Source organism: Buteo buteo, chromosome 22, assembly GCF_964188355.1.
Source record: "Buteo buteo chromosome 22, bButBut1.hap1.1, whole genome shotgun sequence".
NCBI classification, from domain to species: Eukaryota; Metazoa; Chordata; class Aves; order Accipitriformes; family Accipitridae; genus Buteo; species Buteo buteo.
In genome coordinates this window covers 12,167,886-12,188,782 of record NC_134192.1, presented here as the reverse complement: position 1 = coordinate 12,188,782, position 20,897 = coordinate 12,167,886, and the positions used below count along the sequence as shown (strand labels likewise).

At 45.7% G+C, this 20,897-nt stretch overlaps 1 protein-coding gene across 1 annotated transcript in view; it reads left to right on the top strand.

Annotated features, from left to right (window-relative positions):
* Window positions 1-20,897, top strand: part of LOC142043006 (gamma-aminobutyric acid receptor subunit beta-4) — a 75,048-nt gene that overhangs the window by 19,695 nt on the left and 34,456 nt on the right. The window contains exon 3 of the mRNA XM_075053628.1: window positions 8,209-8,276. Coding sequence (XP_074909729.1) covers window positions 8,209-8,276 — 68 coding nt within the window. The remainder of the gene's footprint in view (window positions 1-8,208; window positions 8,277-20,897) is intronic.

The following is a 20,897-nucleotide window of genomic DNA, read 5'->3' as shown; positions in this document are numbered from 1 at the left end:
AGCTGGGTGTTGCCTGCTTCAAGGGATGGATGGTGGTTGGGAATTGGTGCTCTTGGTAAAGTTACTCTTAAAGAGTTGATTGCTTGGGATCCACTGGTGGTGCCAGGTTGATAATGATCAGTTCTAGTAAGGTGATGCAGTTGTGTATGTCTGTAATGAGAGCAAATATGCAGTTTAACAAACCCAGGAACTTATTTTGCTCTCACTTTGGTGTGACTTTACCAAGTCTGCATCACCCAGGCAAGAGATATGCATACAGAAGGCTTTGGAAGACTATCTTCATCACTGAGGATGCAAAAGCTTTAAAAATCTGTCTCCTGAATATTGACCTAGGCTTCTCCCAAGAACAGATGGTATTCTGAGTAGTCAGTGATTTTTGTTAATGCTGAAAGCCCTGTGTGTGTGTACAGGTGCTTTCCTGAACTGAGTCCACCAGTAGTACAGATGCTGTAAGGGTTGGCGTCTACTCTCTTGTTCCATTTTTAGGCCTGTACATTTGAGACCTTGTTTTTATTCAGCTTGGGTAGCTGTCTACCAACATCTTTTAAAATCAACCTTGATTTAGCTTCCTCTGTAATCCTTCAATACCTCTGGGACAACCTTTACACTGTTTTTGCAGCCAGTTGATTGTTCTCTCTCACTTCCAAATTTCCATGGGATATTTGCCATATCCCACTCTAATACCTACTAATCCATTAAAAATACCCATGAGATAGATTAGGTAATCCACTGTGCCTCAAAGATTGTGCTCCTTAGCTCTCTGCTTTCCCTAGAATAGTCACAGAATGAGTGCTACATCTGCATTGGGAAAGCATTGTTCCTCCAAAAGGATCCCTCAGCACTGGCTCACAAGCAGGCACAGCTTGCTTGAGAAAATTCTCTGTATCTATTCAGATCTACAGGGACAGCTTCATTTGACAACATGCTGGAAATGTGGCTGCCATTATCAAGGTTAACCTGTGTGTTTGCAAAGGGCATTACAGGATAGCAGTACTTGAGTGGTCAGTTCTGCCTGCTCTGCAAGTGCTGTGTCTCTTGGCTCCTTGCTGAAGAATTGGCCTCGTTGCTTGCTTAGAGAAAAGCCTGTCTCCTGCTGAAGCCCTTGATTTGTTCAGTGTTTGGATATTCCAAAGGTCTGCTCAAGAGCTATGCTATGGTTGTACCCTCCCTTAGATGTTCCATCAAACATGTGCTGTCCTTGATGTCACCATCTTGGCAAGAGCTTGCTCTAACTTTTGAGTTCTCTTGGAAAGTCCCTAGTATTCCCCATTCTTAAATGAACAGTAAAAACTCAGTCATCTGACTGGATGAGGTGAAAAGCCAGGTTACCAGGAGAGCAGAATGGTACAGGCTGGAAATTGTCATTAGCCTCCTCGCATAGGGTGATGCCGTGTCTGGTCTGATGTGGATGGATGGAAAGCATAGTAAGGTAAGGCATGATCTTGTTCTATGTGCAGGCTCAGCGGCTTAAAAAGCACCAAGCACTTCCTAAAGAAGTATGGCATAATGCAGGAAACCTGTCAGGCGGAAGAAACTGTTTTCTGCCACAGCTACTTGGAGACTAGCTGCAATCTCCATGAGAATTAGTGGTGGTAGATACCTCTCCTGCCCCTGCAGAACAATGAACCCATGGGGAAATAGCAGGCACTGGCAGCCCCAGATATTCTGGAGACCAGGGCCCTGTATTTCAGCTCCAGAATACCATGCTTTCTTTATGTGGAGGAGATTCCTCAGCAGTAGCAAGTCATTCATACTCACTGTTCCCCCCAGACCAGAAGGCAATGTCATATTTGCTGACTTGCCATGAGACCATCTCTCTTTCTGGTAATGTATAACAGTGGCCAAAAGCAATGTCATGGTATGCTTTGCTCTTTTAAATCCAGTGGATGTCCTGGAGTGACCTGCTAAGAGTAGGGGGAGAGCTTTGATATCAGCCTCTGAATGTGTTTGATGGTCCTGGCTGTTGTGCTGAGCCCTGCAAGCTTAGTGTGCAGCATTGGCTGTGGGTGGGGGAGAGGTCATGGAGATAAGAGTAAAAAAACAAGTGGAAGAAAGGTTGGAGAGTGTTTAATGGGTATTTAAACCTAGATTTTCTTGGAAAAGTTTGAGTAGGTTCTTAGGAGACACTGCTGCACTTGGTGCTTCTAGATGTCACTGTAAATCAGAGATGCTGGATGAAAGTGATTCCCAAAACGTTTCTGTTTTCATGATACTTTTGTCGCTCCTCAAGCAATGTTAACACTTACTGAATTTGTGCTTGATGCTGTACCTAAGATAAAAAAGAAGGAAAGGAACAGGAAAATTAGTCTTGGGAAAATTCTTTGTGATTTGGCTTGTGTAGTCTGCTGGGATGGCACCTTTTAGACATTCTCCTATTAACTGCTGTAGCAGAGCCTCAGTCTTTAGATCTGTGAGCACAGCTATTATGCAGATAGCATTTTGTGAACTCCTCTTACCATCCTCCTGTATGGTGAAAACCCAGGAGCGTTTCCATTCTCCCTGTTCTGGGGTGTTGATATAGACTCCTCCACAGTGAACCTGAGTGTCCTGACTACTCACAGGCTGGCCTCTGAGTTACCTTTTGGGTGGGTTTAAAAAAAACTATGGCCAAGGACTAATTAGTCCATCAGCTGAAAATTATTCAAGGGTATCTGTTTTGGGAGGGACAGAGTGGGATTTCTTAAGAGATCATATGGTTGCATCCAGGCAGCAGCTCCTCAGCTAGTAACAAGCTTCATGCTGAATGCGCTGCCTTCTGCACATCTGATTACCTGGGAGCTCTTGCCTCCTAACTAACCATGACTGTCAGCCCTTGTATAGCTAACTCAGCACTGCACGTAGCAGTGACGTGGGTCATGGTTTAAGCGGTAAACTTAAAGCCAGGGTGCCCTGAGGTTCAGTGCTGTGAACAAAGCAGAAGCAGCGGCTTGGGCAAACTATTTCTACAGAAAGAGCAGCTAGACACTGAACAGTTCTCCCTTGTCCAGGGAAGTGGGGTTAAGACTGAAGGAAAAAGCCCTGGGAGTGAAATTACAGTCTGTGTTGGTCATGCCTTTGGCAAGTCTGACAATATCCTAACTGCTGATCCTGTTTGGTGTGGGGGTCACTGAAAATGCAAGTGAGACACTGCAGTCCTGTAGCTACATATATCAGCAAACCTTGCCCTCCATGCCTGCCTGTATCACCCTGCATTTGCAGAAACAGTTCTGCCAGCCAGTGCAGGGCAACCTTGTCTGGGACTTGCTGTTTCTGGGCTCTAGTGCCACTGCTGTCTCCTGGCTTCTGGACAGCTGGGAATGAGGAGCAGGGTTTTGCATGGATGGAGTCTTATACCTGTGGGTATTTACCATTGCAGGGTAAGGCACAGACCTGTTCTGTATGTAGGTTTAGTGGCTGAAGCCTCTAATTTTCTCTGGTTGGCTTTGTTTACTCAGCAGAAGACCTTAAAGCAGCTTTCCTGCTGCTGCAGGGATCTTGGAGGCTGGTGATGCCACAGGCAGGGTGCAAGCAGGGAATGCTGGGGCTCATGCACAAAGCTGTCTTGAATAATCTTACCTCTTGTTCAAAAGAGGCAGTGCTGTACTCCCTCTTCCTGCATGCGTGATGCACTCTACTGGCAAGAGCTAGGCTGCCCCTTTAACATCTCTAACCTCCTACACAAAGTGAGCAGCTTCCTGGGTGGGTGCAGTGGGTTTGGAGAGGCTTCTCTGGTTTTATGAGAATGCTGTACACAGGAGGTTGCTTTTCTTTTCTCTGTACTGGTGACATGTCATCTTTGCTTCAGTGGCTGGTTTCTGGATACCGTGCTTTAAAATAGAGATGTAGACAAATTGGCAAAAGGCCAGAGGAGAGCAGCACTAATTGTCAGAGCTTTAGAAAACATGACCTCTGAGGAGAGGTTGAAGAAATCAGGTGCACTTAATCTAGGCATGCCAGTATGGTGGAGGAGGGAGAGGGTTGTCATGATTTCTCAGTACATAAAAGCTGTTGTTACGGAAGGATGACTGATATATTCTTTCACTATCATTGGGAGGAAATGGTGAGACAAAACTACATTTACACTGCAGATATGGTTTAGTTTGGGTGTTTAGGAAAAACCTTCAGTGCAGTGAAATGCAGGAAGAGATTATCCAGGGCAGCTGTGAATTTCTGACACTGGTGGTTTAAAGAAACTCTGGTCTGCTTCCATAAAAGATATGGGCTGTGCAACCTCCCAAGATCCCTGTTAGTATCTTTGTTCCTGTAGTTTAGGCTAAAGGGTAGGTTTGAGGCTGATGCCAGTCCCTTAGCAACAGCAAGCCTTGGCTCTGCCAGCATTGCCGAGTTCGTGTGGTCAGAAATGCATGAACCAGACTTCTCGAGCATTGGCTGTAGTTTGTAAAAATGGTATGGCTTCAGTGGATGATAAAGCAAGTTCTGTTTACCTGCCTGCTGATTTTGAGTCTTTTTAGCTGTGTCTGTATTGCAACTGGAGATCTGATGGCAGAGAAACCCAAGCTTGCTTTAGCCTAACTTTCTTGTGTAGGAGTGAAGAGAGGGCAGCTTGGACCTTAGTACAGGGCAGCTGCCCAAGTAAACATCCACTGACTGGAGAGCTATTACACTGAATTTTGTGCTATTGTCTTCACTGCTTTCTGCAGCTGAGGTACCAGGCTGAGATCTGGAAGAGATGTCCTGATCCAGGCTGCTGTCACCTCTGGCTGTAGTGTAGGCAGACACAGGCTTGGAAACACAACCTTTCCTCTGCAGTTGTGCCATAGGAATTATTTCTGTAGCAACATGACTCTACGTTCTGGGGCTTTTAAGCATTATAAAATAAAATGTGAAAGTAATAACTGGTTGCTGGGAAAATATTGCAGATTAGCACAACTTGTTCTCTACCTTGACTGTTTTTATATTTGGCAAGTATCACTAGCAGAAAAAGGACAGGTTTTATTATAACTCTTTTGTCTGCTTCCCTTCCAACTTTCCAAGTACATTTTTCACAGGCGTCAAACTACTTTCAGGACAAAATGTTGGTGATTTCTCCAGTGGTGGTGAGAAACGAGGATGTGTGAGGGTGCTGTTCACTGGTGAAAGTGGCAGAATTTCTCGCACTCCCTCACTTGTGATCTTGCTTACAAATCTTTTCTAGGTGTAATCTTTTTCTTTAAGGGGAGAAGGTTTAGTTTTTGCACCCATTGGCAAGGCACAAATAAAAGCATGGACCTTTAATCAGGTTTGCTTTGTTTGCCTCGTCTCAGATCCACAAATGCAGAGTTCTGCCTTTTTGGACAAATTTACAGATGACGTTATCCCATATTTTGAATACCCTACTTTTGTATCCCTCTTGCCTGAAGCTATTAACATTGGCAGAATTGATGTCCTTTGTTTATTTTGTGTACTACTTACAGCCTGAATGTTGGACACCAGCCGATCTAGTTTTTCGTTGGGCTGCAGTAAGAGGTAGGGCATGCTTTTTCGCTTGGCTCTGTACATGCTCTTGCATTCCTGCCCTGAGGAGACTGCGAGACAGTCTTCAGAACAGGGATGGAGAAGGTGAAATGGCTTCCCTGTGATCAAGCCAGGAGCAGGTCCAGTAAAGGCAGGACTTCGTATACCTTCATCTTCGGAGTGCTTGTATGACAATCACACGCTTCTGCCTGTGGGTTGATGGGCACAGCCCCCAGGGATTGCAAGAGGGCAGTGGAGCCTCCCACGTGCTGTGATAGACGGGGTGTGGAGGCCTTGGCAGTGCCCAGAGCAGCCAAGAGGAACATTGCTGACTGCGCACGGGAGCTGGGTGCAGCTGAGCTCAGGCTGACGGGGGCCGGCGTGGCTGATCTCTACTTCAGCATCCGGAGGATCTGGGAGTCGGGAGGTCTGGATCTTATCCACGGCTCTGACACTGAGTCACTGCATGACCTCAGGCACTCAGATACCATGGTGATGAACACAGCACAAATGTCTAGACAGATAGATTAGATTGGATAGACTTTGTATTTGACAAATATTTGTATATCACCACTGTTGGTGCTCTCCTGCTATAACCATCCAGCCTGATGGTTTCAGTGGGTCTCCTACACAGGGGCAAGGGGGAAGAACCACTTTTTGCAGTGAGGAAGGAGGGGAGACATAACCACAGTGACACAAGTACCAGTGGTGACAGACTGGAAGCAGAACAGGCAGTAGGGCAGCCCTTGGAGGAAACAACACTGCATGGCAGAAAGGCTCAGGAGTCAGGAGCTGGCTTCTCCCCAGCTCTGCTGCAGCCCTGTGCATGGCCCTGTCTTTCCTCCTGTAACCAATTAATCAGTAAGATCCTGAAGGCAGCGGTGACTTCCTCCTCCTGCTACGGCTTCTATCACAAGGCCCTGATTTCAGAAAAAAAGACAAACTATCAAAGTGAGATTCCTTAAAAGCTTTCCTGTGCCACTGTCAGCCTCTGGCACAAGGGAGGATGCAGGAGAATCAGCTGTCCCTGGAGTGACTCTTGGTTATTTTCCCACCTGGTTCCCGTATGAAAGATGAACATAGCAGTACAGCAAAGATGTGGCTAGGAGCATGGCCGTGTAGGGATTTTCAGAGGCTCTGTAAGGTCTCCTGAGCACCCCTGCCTCCAGCACCCCAACAGCAAACCAGGAGTGCTGGAGAAAAGCACTGCCTCTTTAAGGAGATTTGCATAGCAAGGCCTAATTACAGTTGTTGATTCTGATGTTTTCAGTGTTGTTCATATTCCATTAAAGGATAATGCTGCTTAATTTGCAACAGAGGGTCTCGGTTAACAGTATATCCAATCACAAGGCAGCCCTAATGACACTACTTCCCTACTTCTGGTAACACATAATTAAAAAATCACTTCATTTCCAGTTGTGTGGTTCTCCCCTCTCCCCCAATCTCCTAATTACTTTCTAAGCCGTTTCATGATTATCTGTAAATATTTCAGCACTTAGATCTACTAATGAGTCCATGGAAGAGTTAATACCTTGAGTGGCATAACTGCTTGCCATTCTCTTTCTAGGACTGCATTGCAAGGAATAATTTTCCACCTTGCATGTGCAAGACGAGGGGCTTTGCTTGCCGTGGGATTGGGTTTGTGCTCTGGCTTTGGGGCTGTGGGGATGACAGGAGAGGGGTAGGACTCAGAAACACCGTCTCAAGCTATGGGAGGTATTTTGCTGCTTTTGGTAGTGGATGTGTATCTCTGCAAATTGTTTTATGTGGCTTAAATCCCACTGAAAGGGCTGTCCTGTTGCCCGGCTGTGGGAGCTGCTAGTCAGACAGGCTTAGGTAGAACTGGGTGTGAGTCTGCATCTAGCTGGGATGCCCATACATCTGGAAGAATCAGCTGAAATGGCTGGTTTCTGCCCTGACTCTACAGGTTTGTGGGAAGTGGTAATACAGCTCTTGCTGCACTTGGGCAAGAGAGGGCAATAGGTCTGGCTGTGACTGCCCTTGTGTGGTGTTTCTTCACAAGTTCATCTTGCATGCCACAGTTGGTGGCACTTACTACAGCATGAGAGTAGCTTGGTTACCAAGTAAGGGAATATCTGAATTGCCCAGCAAATCTGTGCACAGATGTCTACCACAGCTCTGCAGTTGCAGGCAAGAGGATGTGGGGTGACATGTGCCCTGATGCCCCTGGTAAAATGGGGAATCTGTTCTCTAATCCAAGTGCTGCTCTGGTCTGAAAAGCCACTATACAAATGCTGCTTTCTCACGTCATAGATCTGGTTCCTGTACTTGTATGGTATCTTGGGTATTAAAATTCACTTGGGGTTTTCAGACTGAGCACTCAGAGCTGACGGAGTGATACAGGAGTGAGCTGGAGTATCTTCCTGCCCATGCGTTGCATGGGCTTGATTGCTATGTTCTTTGTATGGTCAATCAGTAACACCTTATGCAAGCCCACTGGGAGCCTACTGATGGTCTCTGAAGGCGTTATTTGGAATAACCAGAGATAATTGTATAACTAGGGGGTAATTAACTTGCAGGAATTAAAGAATCAAGCTTAGTCTGCACTACTCCTAGGGGTGAGTCTGTAAGGCTGGGAATTAGAGAAATCTACTCTTGTCTAATCATTTGAGCACATGTGACTTGGAAATCCTTGATACTTGGGGAATGTGGGTCTGCTTCAAATCATATCCATGCATTTCTAGGCAATTCTTTAATAGCAGATAAAGGAGGAGGGCTTGAATATTGTCCTAACCCAGTCCATTTGTGTTTCAGGTAACCCTGTCACAGTGGGAATGAGCATCCATATCTCCAGCATTGACCAGATCTCTGAAGTCAACATGGTAAGTTTGGAAAGAAAAATTAAAAAAAGCCTAACAAGTTGTTCTTCCATTTTCTGCTTGAGATGTGCTTCCAAGGCAATGGCTCCTTGGAGCTACCTGAGATCTCAGGGTGCACTTCTGACAAGTAGGGTAGTCACACCCCTGCTTCCTTCACTTCCTACTACAGATCTTCCCTGCAGCTGGGAAGTTGTTGCAGGAAGAGTGACATTTGTCTGTTACTGAAGAAGTATTTTTTTTCTTCTGCTTTGGACAGAATGTTGAGGGGTGATGGGAACTCTAATTTAAGACAGAATTCTTCCTCACTAAAGAATAAGGAATTCAAGGATCATTTCTCTGCATGTAGTCTGATGAAAAATAACTTCAAACACATAACTGGGCTGTAGGAAATGAGTGGTTTTTTCCAAACTTATTTCTTAGCATGCTGGTTTCAGTCTGAGCCTTGCTCCTTCCACCCACTGAGTGGCCTGTGTCACTGGGACTGCCTGTCAGTTGTCCCCACAGCCTTAGCCCAGCCCCAGGCTAAAACAATCCTGAACTCACTGAAACAACATTTGCAAGACAGGACTGGCATGTGGGACCTCTGTGGCATACACCTACCACTGCTGGTGGTACTTGTGATGTGGTCAGACATGCTGAAAGACTGAAGTTCACTTCCTAATGTGGGGTACATTCTAGTAGGGTTAGTGAGTGTCTATAACAGCACACTGAAGTATCCCTGGTGTTATCTGTAAACATGTGGATGGAGGATCTCTGCTGGCATCTCTGGAGCTAGTGGCATCTTATCCAGAGTAGATTCTCATCCCTTATATTTCTGTGCTTGTTGCACAGCCACCTCTCCGAACCATTAATGCTTATGCCTTAAAACAGTAGATGGGAATTGTATTTTTTGCTTGATACAAAGGCAGTGGTGGATTTACAGTCAGCCTGTGCCTGCCAAGTTGAAAAACAGTTAGTGGCTTTTCATGTCTGCTGGCGGTAATTTGGCTTTTCTTTGGAGATCTGTACTGGAGAGGGAGGCATCTAATGGAGATCGGGTTTTGGGTGGCATTGAAAGACTGGAGCTTTTCATACGACTGAGAAGAAAAAATTTATCTGCTCAGACAGCAATGGTTTGGGGTGAAATTTGTTAATTATTTTGGTCATGGTTTGGGTACTCATCCAGGCCTCTGCTATCTGTCCCTGAGAAGCCCTTAGCACCCAGGGGAGGACATGGATTGCACTGATCATTGCCTAACCTTGCCTTCCTCCCTGCTGCCCAGAGCCTTTTCCTCCAAATTCCTCTCATTTCCAAGAGGCTGAGTGGAGTGCAAGGCTGGTGGGGACCTCCTAGCAGCAGCTGTCCTGTTCCTCGGTTCCTGACCCACGCAGGAGAATCCTAGGCCAGTTTAAATCTTTTGCTATTCAAGTCAATTAAAACCTTGGTCTCCCAAAGCTCCCGTCCTACTTATCTGTTTCTGGACTTTCCTGCCCTGTTTCTCTAGCCCACCAGCTATTCTGCTGTTGCATGGTGGGGAGGAGGGGAGGCAAGACAATCTGACTAATTGTTTTGGTTTCCAAACTGCTTGAAAATCCTGAATGCATATGTTGATACAGCCCAGGGTGAAGGGCCAACCATGAACCTTCAGGTTCTCATATTGAACAGTTTCTTTTGCAGGGTCTTTACTAGCATCCCTCCATTACTGTAATTATCTGCATGGCATGTTAGACCTCAGTCTAGTCACAGTGACACTGGACAGCATGTACAGTCAGAAGTTCAGGTACAGACCTATGTCCCCATTGCATTGGGTAGCTGTGCTTGAGGTTAGGCTCAACTTGAAAGAGCCAGATGGCTTAACCTAGTTCCATCTATCTTGCCTGTCAGGGCAGAGCTCAAGCTTGAGTCATCTCCTCCCCCGGTCTCAACTTGGACCTGCATTTTCCTATGTGGTGAACCAGCTGTCACCCTCCTTGCTAGAGCCAGCATGAACAATTTGGGGTCTGGACCTGTAGCTTAAGACCCCAGCTTGCACAAACATAACTGGGAGGGAGTGTGGGATTTGGTTCTCAGTTTACCTGTAACAACTGCCCTGATCATCTTCTGCAGACCTGGGAAGATAGCTGAGAACAGCAGAGGCTGATTCAGGATGAATCTCCTGCTGGAGATGTGTCCATGGGCTATAAAGGGTGATCAGGTGCTTTGTCATACACCTGTAGTTAGCAGCTGTGGCCAGGCATGCTGTGTCCTAGGCTAGTAGCCATGCTCTCAGCAATACTTTTCAGCCCTTGCCATGTGAATGCGATGCTCTCCCCTCTCCAGTGAATGCCTGCTTCCCTCTGCCACAGGATGGCTGGGACAAATGTGTACGCTGAGGTCTGGGGAGAAAAAGCAACAATAATATCTCTGTGGGGTGCATGGGAAAGCAGTTTTCCTGGCATCAATCTTCATCCACATGCTGCTCTGATCTGGCAGAATTTGGGCAGCACTACTGATGGACATTGAATGTTTTGATGGTTGTGGCATGGCTGGATTCAAGCTGGGCACCAGGCACTGTCCATGCCACACTCCTGTTGATACTGTGAAGGCATGTCACTTCTGGGCTTTTGATTATCCCTCCTGGCTTTCTGCTTGACTTGACAAGCATAATCTCCTGCCCATCCTTCCTACATATGTTGGGGCAGGGGGTGGGAAAGGGAGACAAAGTGGCTATATGTGAGAACTTGATCAAGGTCTATAAGCACCGTGGTGAGGCAGCTTCAAAAAGGGGTTAAAAAATCAGAATCATCTTAAAGAACAAAGGAGCAGAAGAGCTCTCGTGATGTAAGTTTCCAGGCTGAAGGGATTTTATGTGCATCATTCTTCTGTGTGACAGATGCCCCGGGGAAAGGGCTGTGTCTTACCCCTGCTCTGGACATGGATACTGGCAAGAAAAACAAGGCATTTTTTGGCATCATGTGTGATTGGGAAAGGGACTGTGCAATGAATAAATTAAAGGCACACAAGTGAAGCTGGGTTGTCATGGCAACCAAATAGCTTCTATTGTTCCACAAGGAGTGTTATTACTTACTGCCCCTTGTAGGATAATTAATTAATCCTCAGACATCCTTTCTGGAACAATGGCCCTGGTGCTGGGGCTGGGCAGGCTGAGGAGAGCCCCCAGCTCCCCATGCCTTTCCCTGGGACTCTGTGTCTGCTGGCTGTGTGATGGTGGGGAACAAGTGTTGTCAGTGACTAGTCGTTGCATGATTCAAAAAGTTGTTTTTCACAGGAGTCCAGCTGGATGTGGTGCTGTGGAGGAATACAGCTCCACCCATGATCTAAGGGGCAATCGTTGCCTTCACTCCCATGGGAACTGTATTCCCAGTGTGATGATGTGGTGACATTTCAACCCTGGAGAATACAGGGCTCTCTGCAAAGGCAACACAGTTATGTCTCTATGCTGGAAGTTCCCAGGCACTCTGATGTACAGGCAGCTACAAAGCATTCTGTATATGCTATGTGTTTCCTGGTGCCTTGCTACACAAAGTCAGTGCATCTCCACCTCCTTGAGGGCCGTGCCCAGGTACTGTGCCATGGTATAGCACAGAAGATGGAGTTGTGCCAGGACACAGGACATTCATATGTGCAGTGCTGGCTTTGTAACGATCTCCCAAGAATGAGGGACCAAAACTACAGTCCTTATTTTAAAAAAAATGGCATCTTCTTGTTCATCGCAGCTGCTGCCTGTGTGTGGTCAGCCATGTTTTCAAGCTCACTTGCTAGAGTAATGCTTTATTACTGTGTACTCCTCTTAGCCCTGCTAAGCAACACTGAGCTGCAGCCTCTGTTCTTGTCAGTGATTAGAAGGATTATTTGCTGAGCCAAGATCAGTGACATCAATTGAAAAGCCTAGGAAAGGATGCCAGGGGCCAGGCCAAACAGGTATTGGGGAGGGCACATTTGACTGGCAGACCATCTGGGAAGTGCTGATCCATGAAGACGAAAGGCCTAGCTGGAGTCTTTTCATATCCTGTACAAATTTGCAAGTTGGGGATTTAAAGGCAGAGTGAAAGGAGGAAAGTGTTCATAATGATGTTCAGTAGCTCAGGTGATCTGCAAAGAATGGAATGATGGTATCTCCTACTCCTCCTTAAAGGAAATGGGCTGGGTAAGTTATCTGGTAAATGTCATTTTGCTACAGGTGGTTGAATTGTGGTAAGCAGGGAACAACATGCAGGTATTTATAGATGCTTGTTGGTGTATAGTGGTACTTGGACAGTGCTATGTTCAGACCTCTTAGTACGGTACCCAAGTTACTGAGGAGTCTAGCAGTACTTCTGACCTAGGAGGATGAAGAGCACTGGCAGCATGGAACTCAAGTCACTCTGCAGCTGAAGCAGCATGCAGGTTTCTGTCCTTGTGCTACGTGGCCTGAATGCTGCCCAAAGTCACTATCGGCTTAATGGTCTGGTTCAACCAACCTGCTTTGGTGGATCCAGTTCTCATGGTATCCAGTACCAATGGCTGCAGAAGAAGCTGGAAGTCTTCCCCTACTCTTGCATGTCCTTTCAACAGAGAGCGGATGACTGGCCTGTTCAGGGCATATTGTACTTGCTGCACAGTGGGACTAGGGGCTAATACTTCCAACTGTAGCCTACTCTCTCTCTCTCTCTAGGTATTCTTTGGGGATGTATTTTTCTAGTACCAGACAGTTCAGACTCCCTTCAAGCATTAATGAACTATTTCAGTAAGGAAAACAACCAGAAGTTTTGTATGCATTTGAAATAAGAGATGGTTACCCTTCATAACGCTTCAATTTTCCTGCCCTATGATCTGTGCAGTCCTAAGCCTGCTCCCTCCTGTGTATCTGCACACCGTAGACAGCTTGGAGCATCCAGCCGTTATAGTTGTGATTTCTTTGCGGCTCCTATAATTTATTCATCCCAAGATGCTCTCCTACATCTGCAATAACATTGTTTCAGTTTGTTATAGCACTAGCTTTAAAGTTTTATAAACCTGGTGACAAGTTGAAAAGTTACAAGAGGATTGCTGTAGAGGGCTAGTGCAAGAAGCAAGGCTTCCAAACAGAAATGTTCGCAGGAATATGCATTAAAGGAATGATGCCTGTGGGATTGGCAATACCTTTTGCTGGGGGACAGTCTGCAGTGCAGATAGGTTAGAAGTTGGTGCAGGATGCTTGGCAAAGCTGACCTTGATGCTTCGCTTCATTGCCTCCTGCTCCCTACTCCTGTACCACCTGTTGCCTCACTGCTGCCTTGTCGGAGTGACGGCACTCGCACTAGCATACTGCACTGGATCTCTTGGGGGTTATGGAAGGAAACATCATGTCTGTTATTTCCCAACTTCCCGAAGCTTGCTTGAAAAACAAGCTGTCTTGTTTGGCAAAAACGTTTTCCCTGTTCAAGAGAGATGTAAAGCATGTCCCAAGACAGTGATGAGCTGCAATGGTTTTAAATTGGCTTTTAACCCAAAACAAAGAGTGGATCAGGTTGTGTGTAAGGGTGGTCTTGACCAGGACAGTTCATTCTACAACCTGTTATGCCGTCATCAGTGGGGCATCACTCTTCTCACTACATCAAATTTTCTATCTATTAGGCATGCTTGAAATAGCCTTTGTAGTGGAACCTGTCCTGGTCAGACTTTGCAGTTCTGTTTTCACTAAAATATGAATATGCACTGACTGGTTGAATCTCAATTTCAGTGTAACCCATGCACAGTAAAATATGTGCTTAACTCCGCTGTATGCTGGGCATAGTTGATGAAAGAAGGCAGTGTGGATGGGTAGGCTCCATACAAGAGGCTTTCTTTGGTACACAACACAGCAGTCTCTTAGGCCGTACACTCTCCTGGTCAGAGCTCTTGACCTTTGGGCCCTTTCAGGAAAGGGGAAGGGAAAGGAAGGAAAATGTATATCCATATGGGATCACTGATCTGGATGCATGATGTCCAATCCATTCTTGAACTGTTCTGACAGTCAAATTGTGTATGCAAACCCCTGGTTTCCTTGGGGCAGCTTTGGCAGTAGCCTTTGAGGACCCTCAGCAGACCCTCTGTACGCCTGCGATAACAGACAGAAACAACTTTGTGCAATATGACCCTGAAAAGGATTTTCCATTGGTATATATGTCTTGAGCTTTAAAAACCGAGAAAAAGTTCCTACTATTATACTGTGCCTTATACTACCATATATTCCCTTCAAATACATCAGCATTTTCCTTATTCTTAACTGAAAGTGTTCTGGTTTGTTGCCATGCCTTTTCGATGGAGAAATGATATACAGATATTTCCTAGTCAGTCTATTCTATGTCCCTGGGTATCCAAAGGTTTTAAAAAAGCAAAGGTTAAAGCATTTAAATCCTACAGTCAGAGGTTCCTGTAGTTATATATGCTATGAGATACAAGTTTGACATGACACTCCAGTGCTGTAAATGTTTCCCTGTAGCCTAGGGTATCTCCAGCCCTGTGACACTGTGGTATCTAAACTGAGTGTGTGTGTGTATATATTACATCTTGGTATTTAAGGCTGCTGAATATTGAAGACTGCCAAAATATGGTAAAACTAAGAGACTGAGCTGAGCTAATGATGGGTGTGCTGTAATGGTACTGCACGGGCTGTAGTCCTGTGGGATTGCTGTAGGCTCCCAGGATGGTAGTGTTGCAGGTAGCAGAGTATGTGGGGCCTTAGTACTGGAGAAGGGCCAGATCCTACCAGTGTGGCATGGTACCATAAGAATGTACCGTAAGAATGGTACAGCTCTGACTTAGGGTGAGATATCCCCAGGCTCTGTGCTGGCATGAACAGGTAGGGGTTATGTGATTTTTTTCACATGCTAAGGGCATCTGTGTGCTGTGATTGAAACTAACCTATTGCAAACATGCAGCTGAGCTGGAAGGTTGCAACTGTCTGTGCCTTCCTCTGCTGATGATCACTTTGGTACAACTTAGGTCATGCAGCTATTGTCACTTCAAGTCCTGATGTGCAGAGCTGCAATGCATTGGATGGCTGTTTTCTTGGGAAATCGAACAGTGGCAGTTCTGCACATGTGAAACAGCATTTTCCTGAAGGGGAGAGTTATCAGGGAATGCAAAGGGCAGTCCCATACAATGGTTGTGTGTAGTGTCCTGTGCACCTGCCATTGGTTACATATAGTCACCTTGGTGGCCTTCTCGCGTCTCTGCTTCTCCAGCAACAGGAAGCAGCTTGTGCGTGAACACACAAGCACTTGGCTAGCTGAAGGAAAGCAACAGCATCTTGATGCTTTTTCCTTCTGCTAGAGGGTTGTTTGGAGAAATAAAAGGTGGTTGTAGCATGGTGGAGAGTAACCCCCAAACCACCCTAGACACAGCAGCTTTGAGCTGCTCTCTTTTGCAGGCAGGAGGTACAGCTGCCTGCTCTGTGGCTCATATAGATAGATGGTAAGAGTAGAAATCTAGTGATCCCCTAGAAACATCTTTGCAACAAAGCAGATGTCGGGGACCTATCTTACCTGCCATTGCTAGATTTGAGCGTACTTTGTCTATCCTTGCAGTGGTGACATCCTGTGACTGCTGAGGCTCAGGGTGACTTTCACCAGCACTGATACAGTCTAAAAAGTCAAGAATCAGATGTGGATATCTGCTCACAGCACATTATGCTTTTCTTTAACAGAAATCTCACTGATTGTGCTGAAAGATCTCTTGTCCTCATGCACTACCTTAGTCCAAGTAAAGCGTCTGGCCTCAGGCGTGCTCTGCACTGTGGTGGTAGTGGGGAGTGGATGCTCAAGTTTAAACAAGCAGTGGTCCCCTTTCTGCCCAAAAGACAGGGATGGTCCTTCCACAAGAGGATAGGGTTCTTGTGCAAAATAGTTAAGAATAAAGCAAACTTGTGAAGGGGCCTGAAGTACTCCCCATTCATTTGTTCTGAAATTGGTTGCAAAGAGATTGTCCCAGCTTAAAAACTAGAAAATAGGTCAGTGTGACTCATATGTCAATATTTACTGCATTTATGGCAACTTGTAGAAGGGAAAAATCTTATCTGTATTCCATAATATTTCACAGGTTATCCCATTCCTATGACAAAATTCTCGCTTTGCCCTTGGTCCTGGTGTTGCTTGACTGCAGAGACAGCCCAGTAAATTCACTACATCTTAGAGTCAAGTTGCTAAGTAACAACCCAAAGATCACCATACAGTCTCTTCAAATGCCGTGGCCATCTGAAAGCCTGGATCTGCACAAAGCACAAGGAATTCCTTCTGAGACAGAGGTCTCAAGGACTCAGTGCATGGGTAGCAGAGAGCAACCTGGTAAAGCAGCAGTCCTGCCAGGTGCCTGCCACTGTACTGCCTGGAAGTGTCCTCATGGGAAAGTGGACAGCTTTATTGTTTCCCCTATAAAGTGGTATCCTATGCTTGTGCTGAAGGGCTCTGATGTTTTGAACCTTAATGATGCCCTTGAATGAAATACTTTTGCTGGCTGAATTGCATGATTTTGCCATGTACATAGATCAGCAGATGGTGAACTGTGGAAACCTTGCTGAAACAAGCGCTCTAGCTGAAGAAAGACTGTGAACTTCTGGACTAGGGAACGACTCTCTGTCCCTGAGGCTTTCTATTCTACCATGCTTGTTTATTCCTAGGGATCTTGTAGCATTTATATGATATCTTAATGGGATAGTTTGCAGAAAGCTCTTTGCATAACTGGAAATTCTTGGTTATGGGAAAGCTGTTGGGTAGACTGGCTGATTCCTAGCCTAGACCTTGGGTTTTGCAGCACAAATAAAATGTGGTGGCAATGTTTGTTGCAAATTATTCCCCCCTGTGCATCTTTCCATGATGCTGTTATCCCTAAGGAAAAGCTCTGCAAGTCCTCCAGTATCACAAGTTCAAGCCTCAGGAGGGCTGAGTCAACCCAGCTCCAGTACTGAGAAACAGAGTTCACATGTTTTGCTCACTAGGCGATTTCCCAAATGAGAACATTTCTGTACTCTCACTGAGGAGGCTAAGTTCACTCTGCATTTTGTAGGTGACTCCACCCCACAGCAGGAAAGAAGTCATGTTGGAGAGGATGAGAGTCCATGGCTATATAGTTTGCAGCGTGCTTTCAGTTGAACAGTGCTATGTATTGCAGTGCTCCATCTGTTCCTGTATCAGCCAAGTTATCTTTAGATCTGAACATGTCAGTGTTGTATGGTGGTGGTATGAACCACTTCAGCTTGTACCCCAGCATTCCTGTAGTAGTTAGAATTGCTACCACAGAAAACTTTGCCCAGGATAAAAATGTCTTTTTTTTTTTTTCTTTTTTCCTGCTTAAGTTTTTATTCAGGTTTTTACACAGGCAGAACTCCCACAGCCTTTATATATATTCTTTTATATATATATATATTAAAAAGCTGTCTGTATTTGAGAGCAATGTTCCAAACTGCCACCTGTTTCAATAGCAGTGCTGCAGCATTGGAGAAGATTACTGCAGAATGCTAAAGTATCTTCCCACAAGTGAAAGCTTCATCTAGTTTGATTGAAAACCAAATTAGATCTTGAGAATCTAACCTTCTGACATCCTGTCATATATACATTTAAAGCATCTAGCAATAGAGCGTGTATGTGCGCAAGAGTGCCGGTGCCTCGATACAGAGCGTAGATCCAAATACAAGTGCATGCGTGTCGTGTTGCTATTTCAATATGTAAATAAATGGGGCTATATATAGCTCTATATGCTATGTACATGTTAAGTGAAGGTGGCAGATACGACAGCTGAATAGCTTTGCTGTTTCTGAATGCTGGTAGAGGTTCCCTGCATGCTCCCTACATCTCTCGTGCTTGCTCCTACCCCTCTCAGCCTTTCTGCTATCACATATTTCAGGCCTCTGGAGAAGACCGTGTGTGGGGACAGGAGTTGTTAATATTCTGAGTCTGTGCTGAGTTGCTAGGCTACAGAGAAAAATGAACATTCAAGGAAAAGGGATGGTGAAAGGAAGAGGATCTGCTGAGCTGTTTGGAGATCCAGAAAGGTCCTCTAGTCAGATGAAAGCGATCATTTGGGGGAGGGAGGGTGTGCATGAACATGGGATGAAATGTGGTAGTCCCTGCTGCCCTGACACAAGTGGAGTCTCAGGCCAGCTCCAGCCAGAAAAATGGCAGAGGAGGGAGTAAAAGACAAGATCCATTGGCCACTTCTGTCACTGCTTGCAAGGTGTGCACAGCTGGCCTCCTACTATCTGTGCCAGGGTGCAGTGGATCACCAGGCTGGAGTATGCCCTCTTATACAACCTTTGCCCCCTCTTTGCAGGGTGCACTGAGCTCCCATCTGAGGCTCTAGTGAAGAGGAAAGCAATCCCAAAACATGCTCACTTCTTACAGGTTGGACCTCATCTCCCTTTTCCACTGCAGCAACCTGCTACCGCGGTATCTCCTTTAACTTCAGTGTGACTGCAGGGGAAGGCAGCCTGTGGCTTGTATCTCCCTGTCCATCCCCTTCGCATTCCTAGGTCATGGATACACAAAGTATTGACCCTCTTATCCATCAAGAGTTTGCAGCTAAAGTTCAAGAGGACTTGAGGTTTTACAATACACAAGCTCCTGTCTGAGCCTAGATTTCCTGAGTCCCAGTCTAGTTCCTGAACACAAACCCTCTTCCTTTTCAGCTGTTCCCCCCCATAAATGAGTGTCAGATATTTAGCTGTACAGGCCATGAGCCATCAGACCTACCAGGTGCCTTGTGTTCCACTCTTCTGGAAGGCTGGTTTTGCCCTGTGCTCCTGTCTGCAAGATTTCTGTTCCCTCTCAATATTACTGGCTGTATCAGAACTCTCAGAAAAATTAAACAGTGCCTTTGGGTATTTTTATTATCTGGATACTTTATTTACCGAGCTCACATGGGCTCCCTGCCAATAACTTTCAGCCAGCTCTGCAAATAGAGCTCCTTGGCTCCAGGACTGTTGGTCCTGGTACTGCAGAGAGCACTCACTCAGCATGGACAGAGACTGCAGCTTGTTCTCTGCCATCCAGTTGGCCGTGAAGTCAAAGTCTGCTTGCTTGTGGACCTCCACAGCCTGCTGAAATCTCCTTTTTCTTCATGCACCCTGTAATAAGCTTGACTTGTTCAGCAGAATCAGGAGTGTTTCATACAGCTGCATTTTGAATGCTATTGTCAGTTAACTACACTGCACCCATCCATCAGGTTTATGATCCCGCAGCCAAGACTTGGATTGCTAAAGCAGAAGAATGATAGTATGGGCCATATTGTGTGCACTGCTGCTGGTGTCAGCCTGGACTGGTTCCCTTGGCTTTACCCTGGCATAACCAAGGGCAGACTAACCCATGGATAAAGGCAGAGGTAGACTAAATCCATGATGATACACTGTCCGGTCAGTACTGTTGACAGTAGAAATTGTTTCCTAGAACAGATCAGTGGATACTCCTGTACTTTTTGGTTGTCCCAGCATGACTATACAGTACTCTGCTCACATCACAGTTGAGACAGTTGACTGCTAGCCCTTTGCTCTAATGATAACTCAATCTTACTGAGTTTTTCAACTTAGGGGCCACAAATACAGCTATGCAGAATATTTGTATGTAGAAGCAGTCACCCCAGATACAGAACTGGGTCCCTGTGTGCAGGAGTCTCAGGGTTTTCAAGTACAATAGTTTGCAACCAGTTTGCTTGGGCTCGTTGAAAAGTAGGCCTTTTTTATTTTTCAAACCATAGGGCTGCCATCCTCTACCCTTAGGGGGCCATCCTCTACCCTTAGGGGACCACCCTTGACTTAACTGAACCCTATCGCCAGAAATAAATTGTGCTCTTCTGCATCTCACCATCTTATCTGCCTACTCCCAGTCATCCTTCCTACATGATCAAACTTCACTTTCTTCAGGAAATAAACACCATTCTAACCTTTTGGTCAAGCCAATCTGTGCCAGCGTAGTTGAGGTGATTGCTCTGCCCAGGACATGTTAGTTGTCTTACATCATTTAAAGGATTTGTTTGCCTCTGGCTGCCTCCTGGGAAATGACATCTTTGTGGCAGTTTTCAGAATCTGGAATATCAAACCTTCCTTCTCTAAGTTAAAACAGTGTCTTTAAAGCACTGTGTGCCTTGATATTGTTGCAGAGAGTCTCATGGTTTCAGTGCTTAGAGCTGTATATAAAGCATTTTATTCTGCCATATAAAGTAGTAATATTGCTTCATTCATAACATGATTCCCTATCTAAGCAGCCCCAAACAGCATTGGTGGTCTTGACTGCCACAGGGAATTACAAGCTCTATTTAATTTTTTTTCCCCAGGGAGAAAAAGTAATTTCTGTTCATTACACACTTAGCACTTGCCTAGACATGTGGGGATCCCAAACTGCAGCAGGGAGGCAAGTTAGCATCAGTGTCTTATTTTTACAGATAACAGAAAATGAGGCATAGGTAAAAGTGTCCAAAATCTCCTACAGAATTAGCATTGAGTGAGCTGAAATTGATACTCAGAGGTGTTTTCTAGAGTACATTAATTCCAATGGGCAACTAAGCCCCCTAGCTGCTTTAATTCTGCATTCCCCCAGCCTTTTCTCCCCATGATCTCTAGTAGTCAGTGTCTATGTGGAGGGCTGCAGAACCTCTCCTGTTTGGGGTAGAGTCTGATTGGATTGGTGTCCAGTAAAACTCCTGGCAAGGTGAAAAGG